Below are 13,199 nucleotides of genomic sequence, written 5' to 3' on the forward strand. Positions count from 1 at the left end.
TCCCTCTTATTATCACCTCCTAGGAGGGGCAGTGCACCTGGGCCCTGGGTGATGGAGGGGATCAGGGCCCCCAAGAAGAGGTGCCACTCCCGCTTCGCCAGGCTTGCCCCAGGGCCAGGGTCTGTGCCAGGTGTGGGTGGTGGGTGGGAAGAGGTGGGGTGAGTCATCAGGGCCAGCCCCGCCCTGCTTTTATTTAAGGTCCCCAGCAGTCCCCAGCACCACGGCTGCCTGACCCTGTCCCAGCCATGTCCGTGAGTGCTCCAGAGGCCCAGGGCGGGGCCGAGTAGGGAGGGGGCTGGGGGCTCCTCTTTCAAAGGAGCAAGTGGGCAGTGGGTGCGCCACGGATGGGCCTGGGCTGTGGCCTCTGGGTGACCGCCCTTCCTGATTGTCCCCTCTACCTCTTTGTGGCTTCCTCTGGCTCCCTCTTTGAGGATTTTTCTGTTTTTCTGGGTCGCTCTCCCCATCTGTTTCTCTGTCTCTGGTCTCTTTCCTGCCTCTCTGCCACCCTTTTCTCTTCCACTGATTTCTGCCAGTCTCAGTCCTGGTCGACTCCTCTGAGGGGTGACCCACCTTCTGCCTCCCTCCTCAGTCTCACTGGCTCACAGTGGCCCCTGCACTCCACTCTTGCAGAACGCTCCCCACAAGTCCTTGCTGCCCGAGGGCATCCGCCCTGGCACGGTGCTGAGAATTCGTGGCTTGGTTCCTCCCAACGCCGGCAGGTGAGACCCCAGGCCCTAGGGGTAAAGGGTACAGGTCTCTAGGCTCAGCTGACCCCCAATTTTTGCAATCTAGAAATAGGGGACCTAGGCCATCTGTATCCACCAGGCTACGAGTCCGGGGCCATTTCTGACCTCAAATCTGATGTATTCACTTATTTGCCCCATGCAAATGGCGAGACTTTGGTCTAGGTGGTTTAGTTTTTGGTGGTTCGTTTGTGGTTTTTTTTTTGGTAAGATGAGGTCTTGCTATGTTGCCCAGGCTGGTCTTTAACTTCTGGGCCCAAGTGATCCTCCCTTCTCCACCTCCCAGAGTGCTGGGATTACAGGGTGAGCCACTGCACCCAGCCAACATTTCATTTACTTATTTATTCAAAGTGAATTGTAGACATCAGTATTCCTCACCTTCAACGTTTCTTGGTCTGGGTGGTTTCTGAGCCCTGACGGCCACCAACCCCACTTCCAGGTTCCACATAAACCTGCTGTGCGGGGAGGAGCAGGACTCCGATGCCGCCCTGCATTTCAACCCCCGGCTGGACACGTCAGAGGTGGTCTTCAACAGCAAGGAGCAAGGCTCCTGGGGCCGCGAGGAGCGCGGGCCTGGCGTTCCTTTCCAGCGCGGGCAGCCCTTCGAGGTGCTCATCATCGCGTCCGACGACGGCTTCAAGGTGCGTCTCTGAGACAGGGGCGTGGACGCCAAGACCTAGGTCCCTGGAGCAGAGGGTTGGGCAAAGCCAGGCTATTGGTAGAAGGCAGGGAGGTTGGGGCGGGGTGAGGGGGGTAGGGAAGACGTGGCCAAGGCAGAGAATGGTGTCGTTCGACTCTCTCGCCTAAATAACTCCCACTTGGGTCAGAGAGACAGCAGGGTCAGGAGGAGGCGAGCACCAGCCCAGTGTCCAAGGGGTGGGCGTCCTAGCGGGAAGGCGTGGCCCTGACTCGCCATTCCAGACCCTACTCCCAGTTCATTCCTTCCTGAGGTCCGGGGTTTGAGGCATGGGGAAGAATGGTTTGGAGACAGCGCCCAGGAAGTCATCCTAGCTAAAGGGTTGGGGGGTGGAGGTGGCGGCAGATCCTCCGCCACCCAGACCTTACGCGAATTCACCTCCCTCCTCTGCGCTTTAATAGCGGGTAATGGTCGCGGATATAATAATATCCATTACCAAGACTAAAAAAGCCGTTTTTTACTGCGCCATCCAGTAAACTCGTTTGATCCTCACGCAAGAGTTAGAATGAACAATAGGCCCATTTTCCCAGTGGGGAAACTGAGGTCCAGAGGGGATGAGTGATTTCCCCAGGGCCACCCAGCATGGGCCTCCGGAATCCTCACCACCGACCCTCCCTGCAGGCCGTGGTTGGGGATGCCCAGTACCACCACTTCCGCCACCGCCTGCCGCTGGCGCGCGTGCGCCTGGTGGAGGTGGGCGGGGACGTGCAGCTGGACTCCGTGAAGATCTTCTGAGCAGAAGCCCAGGCGGGCCTGGGGCCTTGGGTGGCAAATAAAGCGTTAGCCCGCAGCGCGACTGTGTCTGTGTCCCATTCACTGAGATGAGCAAACTGAGGCCCAGAGAGGCCAAGATACTGGCTCGGAGTCTCACAGCGAATCCGATGCGGAGGCGGGTTCTGAGCCTGCCTGTGCTTAGGACACTTTCTGTCTGCGAAGGCATGAGAGTCGCTATCTGGGAAGGAGTGGGTCTGGGGCGTGTCCTGACGCAGCATTTATGCAAAGCAAGCCAGGCCGAAATGTGGTCTGGCGGATCTGCTGGCGTTCGGGAAGCGGAGACGCTCATCACAGGTCCTGGTGTCCCCACTGCACATCTAAGGGGCGCCAATATGGGTCCATCTGCAAAGGGGGCGAATGAGTCCCACCTTTCTGGTCACCTGTGGGCCCCAGTCCGACGCGTGGAAAGCGTGTTCTAATATCCCTGGATCCCTGGGTCCCGTATCCCCCTGCAGCTCATCTCTCCCACCCTCTTCTCTCCTGGCCTCCCGCCCCCAGAGACGTGCCGGGTGGGGCTGGGAAGCCCGACGGGCGTCTCCGGCCTCCCACTGTAGGGAGTCGACCTGTTCCGACTCGGGACAGGTACCCGCCTGCGCACCCTCGGGGCAGACGCGATGGCAGCGGCCCCGGCTCCGCGGAGCAGCAGGGAGGACTTGAAGGACGGCGCGGGGTTTCCGTGGCGCAGCGAGCCCCATTCCCACGCGCCCTCCACTCTCCCCCACGGCCCCGACCCCGGCCCTAGCCCTGGTCACTGTGACGGGAGGGGAAGGGGACGCCAAGTGCAGCCCGACCCCAGTGTGACTTTCAGGGTTCAGGGCGTCGCTGGGGCTCCCCTTAATAGCGGGGTTGGGGTGGGAGATGCTGGGAGCACTGTGCGCCCTGAGCCCGCACCCTCGCCGAGGCACCCTGCAGCGGCCGCGGGTCTCAGCCCGGGACCGAGGAGGCAGGCCAGGGCTGAGATCGGAAGCTGCACGTGGGTGTTCAGGGCCGGCTGTTCCGGAACCTTAGTCCCGAGCCACAGCTTGGTGGGCGCCCCAGGGCTTGGGCTTCGATCCCTGCCCTTGAGCCTCCGACCCCCTGGCGTCCGCCTTCGGCATTGCATCCTGGACCGAGGCGGACGCAGGAAGCTGGGGTGGTTCTTGGCCTGGCCTGAATCCGATTCTGGAGTCGAGTGGGGACGCCAGGTTCGCTGCAGGGCCCAGGCGCGTTCAGGACCTGGGGTTTTAGGCCCCTGCGACCTTCGAGCTGGGCGGTCCCTTCCCGTGACTGGCCCTGGAGTGAGTGGGCGGCGGTCAGGAGGGAGCCCCGCTCAGGCGAGGAGACCTGGAAGAGGCCGGATTCTCGTAGTTCTCCGGGGCTCCTGCTTGAATGAGTCTCTCTTATTTCATTTGGCTGTGACGAGTGGTTTTAAAATATCATTTTTTTCATAAAAATAATATATGCATCTGGTATACATTTCAAAACATACAGTGAAATGAACACACATGATTGGCACAAGTGGTGAATGTGGTTGGGTCTTCGGATTAGATGATAGCGATCCAGCCGTGTTAATGTCCTGCTTTTCACCGTTGACCGACAGTGTACATGTGGGAACCTGTCCCTGTTTATGGAAAATATAGTTAGGTATTTGGTGGTGCACCATGTTTGCGACTTATTCTCAAATGGTTCTGAGGCAGGAAAATAGGGTCTGGAGGCAGGGAACATAAGGCGGATTCACACTTCAGCTATGACAGGAAACATCCTCTCTATTTACATGGGGCGTACAGCAAGTAACCAATGGAAACCTCTAGAAGGTATTTAAACGCCAAAAAATTATGTAACCCAGCCCTTGAGCCCCTGTGTTCCCGGTGCACCCACACTGTGGGGTATATTTTTATTTTCAATAAATCTCTGCCTTTGTTGCTTCATTATTTCCTTGCTTTGTTTGTCCATTTTGTCCAGTTCTTCATTCACGAGACCAAGCCCCTGGACACCCTCCATTGGTAACAGTTCATCAAAAAAAATTTTTTTTTTTTTTTGAGACAGAGTCTCACTCTGTCGCCCAGGCTGCACTGCAGTGGCCGGATCTCAGCTCACTGCAAGCTCTGCCTCCCGGGTTTACGCCATTCTCCTGCCTCAGCCTCCCGAGTAGCTGGGACTACAGGCGCCCGCCAGGTCTCCCGGCTAGTTTTTCGTATTTTTTAGTAGAGATGAGGTTTCACCAGGTTAGCCAGGATGGTCTCGATCTCCTGACCTCGTGATTCGCCCATCTCGGCCTCCCAAAATGCTGGGATTACAGGCTTGAGCCACCGCGCCTGGCCAAAAATTTTTAAATAAAAATTTTTTTTGTTGAGGCAGGGTTTTGCTCTGTTGTCTAGGCTGAGTGGAGTTGTGGATAAGGGCTTACTGCAGCCTCAACCTCCCAGGCTGAAGCCATCCTCCCACCTCAGCCCCCCAAGTAGCTGGGACTACAGGCACGTGCCATGGTGCCAGGCTAATTTTTTTTTTTTTTTTTTGATTTTTGTAGAGCCAGGGTCTTGCTATGTTGCCCAGGCTGGTCTTGAATTCCTGGACTCAGGGGGTCCTCCTGCCCAAAGTCCTGGGATTTCAGGCGTGAGCCACCACACCTGGCCTGTTCATCAAAAATTGAGATTTGTACTGTAGTTACAACTTTCTGTATATTTGTTATTTCAAAGTAAATATATATTTGTTTGTTTATTTATTTAGAGATGGAGTCTCACTCTGTTGCCCAGGCTGGAGTGCAATGGCATGATCTCGACTCACTGCAAACTCCGCCTCCCAGGTTCAAACTATTCTCCTGCCTCAGCCTCCTGAGTAGCTGGAGTGCACCACCATGCCCAGCTAATTTTTGTGTTTTTGTAGAGACAGGGTTTCACTATGTTGGCCAGGCTGGTCTCAAACTCCTGATCTCAGGTGATCTGCCTGCCTCGGCCACCCAAAGCGCTGGGATTACAGGCATGAGCCACCATGCCCGGTCCTATTTTTATTTTTTTACATTTTTTTGAGATAGAGTCTCGCTGTGTTGCTCAGGCTGGAGTGCAGTGGCGTGATCTTGGCTCACTACAACCTCCATCTCCTGGGTTCAAGCAATTCTGCTGCCTCAGCCTCCCGAGTAGCTGGGATTACAGGCGTGCACCACCATGCCTGGCTAATTTTTGTATTTTAGTAGAGACGGGGTTTCACCAGGTTGATCAGGCTGGTCTCAACACCTGACCTCAAGTGATCTGCCCGCCTTGGCCTCCCAAAGTGCTGGGATTACAGGCTTCAGTGACCACACCCAGCCACATATGCATTTTCCTTTTTTTTTTTTTTTTTTTTTGAGAGGGAGTGTTGCTGTCTCTCAGGCTGGAGTGCAGTGGCATGGTATCAGCTGACTGCAACCTCTGCCTCCTGGGTTCTGGCAATTCTCCTGCCTCAGCCCTCTTAGTAGCTGGGATTACAGGTGCCCACCACCATGCCCGGCTAATTTTTGTATTTTTAGTAGAGACGGAGTTTCACCAAGTTGGCCAGGCTGATCTCAAACTCCTGACCTCAAGGGATAGTCCCGCCTCGGCCTCCCAAAGTGCTGGGATTACAGGTGTGAGCCACTGCGCTTGGCCCACATGTGTATTTTCTACAGGCTTCCTTTTGGGAGGCTGAGAGGCAGGCCGATCACCTGAGGTCAGGAGTTTGAGACCAGCCTGGCCAACATGGCGAAACCCTGTCTCTACTAAAAATACAAAACGATTAGCCAGGCGTGGTGGCACGCGTCTATAGTCTCAGCTACTCGGGAGGCTGAGGTACAAGAATCGCTGGAACTCGGGTTGTAGGGGGAGGTTGTGGTGAGCCAAGATTGGGCCACTGCACTCCAGCTGGGCGACAGAGACTCTGTCTCAATTAAAAAAAAAAAAAAAAAAAAAAAAAGGCCTTCTTTCTGTTATGTTTATGAAAATGCTGTTATCCATCTTCATTTCTTGTGCATTGTTTCAAAAATCTATGTGCAGGCCGGGCGCGGTGGCTCAAGCCTGTAATCCCAGCACTTTGGGAGGCCGAGGCGGGCGGATCACAAGGTCAGGAGTCGAGACCACAGTGAAACCCCGTCTCTACTAAAAATACAAAAAAAAAAAAAACTAGCCGGGCGAGGTGGCGGGCGCCTGTAGTCCCAGCTACTCAGGAGGCTGAGGCAGGAGAATGGCGGGAACCCGGGAGGCGGAGCTTGCAGTGAGCCGAGATCGCGCCACTGCACTCCAGCCTGGGCAACAGCGTGAGACTCCGTCTCAAAAAAAAAAAAAAAAAAAAAAAAAAAAAAAAAAAATCTATGTGCATTTAAACACATGCACATGTAGTTTTACTTTTTTTCCTTCCTCACATAAAGGGTAGCACCCTCTACCCACTGAACCTTTTGGGGGGTTATCCACATTTGTGTTTTGCTTCATTAATTCTCCTGGCGCCTGAGTGCCCCATTGTGTGGAGTAACAAACAAGGAATGTCACCTGAGCCCTCCTTGATGCCTGACTGTTTCACATCATTCAATACATCCAAACAGTGCTGCACAGAACGTTCTGGGACCTATGTCATCCCTTTTTTTTTTCTTGAGACAGAGTCTTGTTCTGTTGCCCAGGTTGGAGTGCAGTGGCATGATCTTGACTCATTGCAACCTCCACCTCCCAGGTTCAAGCGATTCTCGTGCCTCAGCCTCCTGAGTAGCTAGGATTACAGGCATGTGCCACCATGCCCAGCTAATTTTTGTATTTTTAGTAGAGATGGGGTTTCACCATGTTGGCCAGGCTGGTCTCGAACTCCTGACCTCAAATGATCTGCCTGCCTTAGCCTCCCAAAGTTATGAGGTTATAGGTGTGAGCCCCTACGCCTGGCCATTTTTTCTTTTTTGTCATCTCCTTTCTGATTATAAAATATATACCTGCTGTGGTGGCACAAGCTTGTGACAGAGCAAGACTTCCTCTCAAAAAAAGAAAAGTAAAATAAATATATTAGTGTGCTTCTTTCTTTCCTTCTTTTTTTTTTTTTTTTTCTTTTGAGACAGAGTCTCCCTCTGTCGCCCAGGCTGGAGTGCAGTGGCGCAATCTCAGCTCACTGCAAGCTCCGCCTCCTGGGTTCAAGCGATTCTCCTGCCTCAGCCTCCGAAGTAGCTGGGATTACAGGCACCCACCACCATACTCAGCTAATTTTTTGTATTTTTAGTAGAGATGGGGTTTCACCATGTTAGCCAGGATGGTCTCCGTCTCCTGACCTCAGGTGATCCACCTGCCTGGGCCTCCCAAAGTGCTGGGATTACAGGCGTGAGCCACCGCACCTGTTTTGGCCTGTTTTGTTTTTCAATATCAACTTAATTGAGGTGTAATTTACACACAATAAAATTCCTCCTTTTTAGGTTACAGTTCCGTGAATACATCCGGTTGTGTGGTCATCCGGTCAAGGTACAGGACATTTCCATACCTGTCCCAACCACACCCTTGTCACCTGGGTGGCAGCCACTGATCTGCTCTCCAGCTTCATAAATTAGTTTTTCCTGCTATAAAACTTGGCATAAAAGTGCATTACTCTTTTTTTTTTTTTTTTTTGAGACGGAGTCTCGCTCTGTCACCCAGGCTGGAGTGCAGTGGCCGGATCTCAGCTCACTGCAAGCTCCGCCTCGCGGGTTTACGCCATTCTCCTGCCTCAGCCTCCCGAGTAGCTGGGACTATAGGCGTCCGCCACCTCGCCCGACTAGTTTTTTGTATTTTTTTAGTAGAGACAGGGTTTCAACGTGTTAGCCAGAATGGTCTCGATCTCCTGACCTCGTGATCTGCCCGTCTCAGCCTCCCAAAGTGCTGGGATTACAGACTTGAGCCACCGCGCCCGGCCTCGTTTTTTTTTTTTTTTTCTAAATAAACATCTGACAACTGTTGCTTAGTGTAATGTTTTTGAGGTTTATTTGTGTGTTTGCATTTCTTTTTGTCTGAGTTGCAACTTCTGGGCCTCAGAAAACAGTACCCCCAAATGGGCTGAGCACAGTAGCTCATGTTTATAATCCCAGCACTTTGGGAGGCCGAGGCGGGAGCCTTTGAAGACAGGTGTTCCAGAGCAGCAGCCTGGGCATCAAGGTGAGACCACATGTTTTTTTTTTTTTTTTTTTTTTTTTTTTTTTGAGACGGAGTCTCGATCTGTTGCCCAGGCTGGAGTGCAGTGGCGGGATCTTGGCTCACTACCTCCGTCTCCCGGGTTCAAGCGATTCTCCTGCCTCAGCCACCTGAGTAGCTGGGATTACAGGCGTGTGCCACCATGCCTGGCTAATTTTTTGTATTTTTAGTAGAGACGGGGTTTCACCATGTTGGCCAGGATGGTCTCAGTCTCCTGACCTTATGATCTGCCTGCCTTAGCCTCCCAAAGTGCTGGGATTACAGGCGTGATACACTGCACCTGGCACCTGTCTCTTAAAGAAAGAAAGAAAGAAAGAAAATAAATAAATAAATAAATAAATAAATAAATAAATAAATAAATAAGAGGGCCAGGTGGCTGGGCACGGTGACTCATGCCTGTAATTCCGGTAATTTGGGAGGCTAAGGCAGGTGGATTACCTGAGGTCAGGAGGTCAAGACCAGCTCAGCCAACATGGCGAAATCCCATATCTACTAAAAATACAAAAAATTAGCTGGGCCTAGTGGCGCATGCCTTAGTCCCCACTTGGGAAGCTGAGGCAGGAGAATCGCTTGAATCCAGGAGGCAGAGGTTACAGTCAGCCGAGATCGCACCACTGCATTCCAGCCTGGGGGTCAGAGTAAGACTCCATCTCAAAAAAAAAAAAAAGAGGCCGGGCGCGGTGGCTCAAGCCTGTAATCCCAGCACTTTGGGAGGCCGAGACGGGCGGATCATGAGGTCAGGAGATCGAGACCATCCTGGCTAATACGGTGAAACCCCGTCTCTACTAAAAAATACAAAAAACTAGCCGGGCGAAGTGGCGGGTGCCTGTAGTCCCAGCTACTCGGGAGGCTGAGGCCGGAGAATGGCGTGAACCCGGGAGGCGGAGCTTGCAGTGAGCTGAGATCCGGCCACTGCACTCCAGCCTGGGTGACAGAGCAAGACTCCGTCTCAAAAAAAAAAAAAAAAAAAAAAGAAAGGAAAAAAAGAAAAGAAAATGAAAATAGGCCGGGCGCGGTGGCTCAAGCCTGTAATCCCAGCACTTTGGGAGGCCGAGGCGGGTGGATCACGAGGTCAGGAGATGGAGACTATCCTGGCTAACATGGTGAAACCCCGTCTCTACTAAAAATACAAAAAACTAGCCGGGCGTGGTGGCGGGCGCCTGTAGTCTCAGCTACTTGGGAGGCTGAGGCGGGAGAATGGCGTGAACCCGGGAGGCGGAGCTTGCAGTGAGCCGAGATCACGCCACTGCATTCCAGCCTGGGAGACACAGCGAGACTCCGTCTAAAAAAAAAAAAAAAAAAAAAGAAAATGAAAATAATACTCCAAAATGAAGGCCTCAGCAGCAGCTTCAGTAGCAAAAGTTTTCCTTGGACCTTTTCCTGCCCTCCTGTCGCTCAGTCCCATTGTCCCCAAGGCTAGCTATGAAAACTAGAATTTCTCTTCCCCAAAGGCAGGTCATAAAAACCAAAACCCTTTTGCCCAAAGCCAGCCATAAAACCTAAAAATATTACTTTAACTTTTCTTCCACCCTATCTGTATAAAAGCTGACCATAGGCCAGCGTGGTGGCTCACGCCTGTAATCCCAGCACTTTGGGAGGCCGAGGCGGCCGGATCACCTGAGGTCAGGAGTTTGAGACCAGCCTGACCAACATAGTGAAACCCTGTCTCTACTGAAAATACAAAATTATCCAGGAAATTAGCCGGGTGTGGTAGCATATGCCTATAATCCCAGCTACTCAGGAAGCTGAGGCAGGAGAATGGCTTGAACCCGGGAGGCAGAGGTTGCAGTGAGCTGAGATTTCGCCGTTGCACTCCAGCCTGGGCAACAAGAGCGAAACTCTGTCTCAAAAAAAAAAAATAAAAAAATAAAAAAATTAGCTGGGTGTGGTGGTGCACATCTATAGTCCCAGCTACTTAGGAGGCTGAAATGGGAGGATCGTTGAGTGGGGGATGTTGAGGCTGCAGGGAGCAGTGATCACGCCACTGCACTCCAACCTGGGGGACAAAGGGAGACCATGTCTCAAAATAATAATAATAATCTGACCTACCTTACTTGACTGTGAGTCATAAAACTCCCATTCCAGAGAGGATCCTGCCCCGTACCTCCACCAAAAAAATACACACTCAAAGAGCCAAAAACAAAAAAACAAAAGCAAACAAACAAACAAAAAAACCTAGACAGAAAGGCCTTGTTGGTTCTCCCCACTCAGTGTACTCACATTAGATCATACCCTTTTTCATCAGTCATCTTTCTTTTTTCTTTTTTTTTTTTTTTGAGAAAGAGTCTTGCTCTGTCGCCCAGGCTGGAGTGCAGTGGTGCGATCTCAGCTCACTGCAAGCTCCGCCTTCCGGGTTCACGCCATTTTCCTGCCTCAGCCTCCCGAGTAGATGGGACTACAGGCACCCGCCACCCTGCCCGGCTAAGTTTTTGGTATTTTTAGTAAAGACAGGGTTTTACCGTGTTGGCCAGGATGGTCTCGATCTCCTGACCTCATGATCCACCTGCCTCGGCCTCCCAAAGTCCTGGGATTACAGGCGTGAGCAACCGTGCCCGGCCCCTCCAGTCATATTTCTGTAGGGCTGTCCATACTTTATTAAGCTAGGCCAGGTGTGGGGGCTCATGCCTGTAATCCCAGCACTTTGGGAGGCCAAGGCGGGTGGATTACTTGAGGTCAGGAGTTCAAGACCAGCCTGGGCAACATGGTGAAACCCCGTCTCTACTGAAAATACAAAAATTAGCTGGGCATTGTGGCGGGCGCCTATAATCCCAGCTACTCGGGAGGCTGAGGCAGGAGAATCACTTGAACCAGCGAGACAGTGGTTGCAGTGAGCCAAGATGGCGCCACTGCACTCTGGTCTGGATGATGGAGTGAGACTCCGTCTCAAAACAACAACAACAACAACAAAACTTTATTGGCCGGGCGCGGTGGCTCAAGCCTGTAATCCCAGCACTTTGGGAGGCCGAGACGGGTGGATCACTAGGTCAGGAGATCGAGACCATCCTGGCTAACACGGTGAAACCCTGTCTCTACTAAAAAATACAAAAAACTAGCCGGGCGAGGTGGCGGGCGCCTGTAGTCCCAGCTACTCAGGAGGCTGAGACAGGAGAATGGCCCGAACCCGGGAGGCGGAGCTTGCAGTGAGCTGAGATCTGGCCACTGCACTCCAGCCTGGGCGACAGAGCGAGACTCCGTCTCAAAAAAAAACAAAACAAAACAAACAAACAAACAAAAAAAACCCAAAACTTTATTAAACTAAACATAGAAGTAGACGATTTCCTCTGTATCTCTGGGTCATCATTCTAAAGACTCTCATATACACGTTATATATGAGAGTATAGAAATATAGATATATGTATATGCCTTTTCTTCTGTTAACCAACCTCATGTCAATAATTCTTCAACAAACCTTTAGGGGGTGAAGAACCTTGGCCTTCTACATAATCCATTGTATGACCATGGTTCGCTTATCCAGTCACTTGTTGATGGGCAAATTTGTTATATTTATTTCCCAATTGTTTTTATATTTTCTATTTCATTGATTTTCACTTATTTATTTGAGTTCCTTCCTTTTGTTTTTTTTTTGTTGTTGTTGTTCGTTTGTTTTTTGAGATAGAGTCTTGCTCCATCGCCCAGGCTGGAGTGCAGTGGTATAATCTCGACTCACTGGGACCTCTACCTCTTGTGTTCAAGAGACGATCCTGTCTAGCCTCCCTAGTAGTTGGGACTACAGGCACCAGCGATCACATCTGGCTAATTTTTGTATTTTTAGTAGAGATGGTGTTTCACCATGTTGGTCAGGCTGGTCTTGAACTCCTGACCTCAGGCAATCCGCCTGCCCCAGCGTCTCAAAGTGCAGGCATTATAGGCATGAGCCACTGCGCCCAGCCCATTTGAGGACTTTCTTTTCATTTTTTTTCTTTTTTTTTTTTTTTTTTTAGTGACAGGAACTTGCTCTGTCACCCAGGCTGGAGAGCTGGAGTACAGTAACGCAATCATGGCTTACTGCAGCCTTGAAATCCTAGCCTCAAGCAATCCTCCCCGCCTTGACCTCCCAAAGTGCTCAAGCCACCGTGCCTGGCCTTTCTTCCTTTCTAATACATGAAGCTATAAATTTCCCTCTAAATACTATGGTTAGCTGGATCTTGTATATCCTTAGATCCTGTGTTTTTATTTTTTATTTTTATCTCAAAATCTTTCCTAAATTCCCTTTTGAGTTTTTCTTTGACACATGGGTCATCTGGAAGTCTGTTTTTTATTTTTTATTTTTTTATTATTATTTTTTGAGATGGAGTCTCGCTCTGTGGCCCAGGCTGGAGTGCAGTGGCGCGATCTCGGCTCACTGCAACCTCTGCCTCCCGGGTTCAAGTGATTCTCCTGCCCCAGTCTTCCAAGTAGCTGGGGTTACAGGCGCCCGCCACTATGCCCAGCTAATTTTTTGTATTTTTGGTAGAGACTGGGTTTCACCGTGTTGGCCAGGCTGATGTAAAAAACTCCTGACCTTGGGCCGGGCGTGGTGGCTCACACCTGTAATCCCAGCACTTTGGGAGGCCGAGGCGGGCGGATCACGAGGTCAGGAGATCGAGACCATCCTGGCTAACACGGTGAAACCCTGTCTCTACTAAAAATACAAAAAATTAGCCAGGCGTGTTGGCAGGTGCCTGTAGTCCCAGCCACTTGGGAGGCTGAGGCAGGAGAAAGGCATGAACCCAGGAGGCGGAGTTTGCAGTGAGCTGATGGGAGACAGCAAGACTCCATCTCAAAAAAAAAAAAAAAAAAAAAAAAAAACAACTCCTGACCTCATGATTCTCCTGCCTCAGCCTCCCAAAGTGTTGGGATTACAGGCGTGGTCACCATGCCCAGCCA

General features: G+C 51.5%; 1 protein-coding gene across 1 annotated transcript; it reads left to right on the top strand.

Annotated features, from left to right (window-relative positions):
- Positions 1–209: 209 nt before the first annotated feature.
- LOC105495396 (galectin 7B) lies at positions 210–2,292 on the top strand. Its single transcript, XM_011764867.3, has 4 exons — positions 210–251; positions 631–719; positions 1,183–1,384; positions 2,062–2,292. Exons 1-4 carry the CDS (start codon positions 246–248, stop codon positions 2,173–2,175), a joined length of 411 nt encoding a protein of 136 aa, XP_011763169.1. The 5' UTR covers positions 210–245; the 3' UTR covers positions 2,176–2,292.
- The last annotated feature ends 10,907 nt before the right edge of the window (positions 2,293–13,199 follow it).

The sequence above is a fragment of the Macaca nemestrina genome, chromosome 20 (genome assembly GCF_043159975.1).
Source record: "Macaca nemestrina isolate mMacNem1 chromosome 20, mMacNem.hap1, whole genome shotgun sequence".
NCBI lineage: Eukaryota > Metazoa > Chordata > Mammalia > Primates > Cercopithecidae > Macaca > Macaca nemestrina.

Coding starts and splice junctions, on each gene's coding strand:
- LOC105495396 (XM_011764867.3), top strand. Junction 720..1,182: donor GTTCCTCCCAACGCCGGCAG/GTGAGACCCCAG, acceptor CCCCACTTCCAG/GTTCCACATAAACCTGCTGT. Junction 1,385..2,061: donor CGTCCGACGACGGCTTCAAG/GTGCGTCTCTGA, acceptor CCCTCCCTGCAG/GCCGTGGTTGGGGATGCCCA.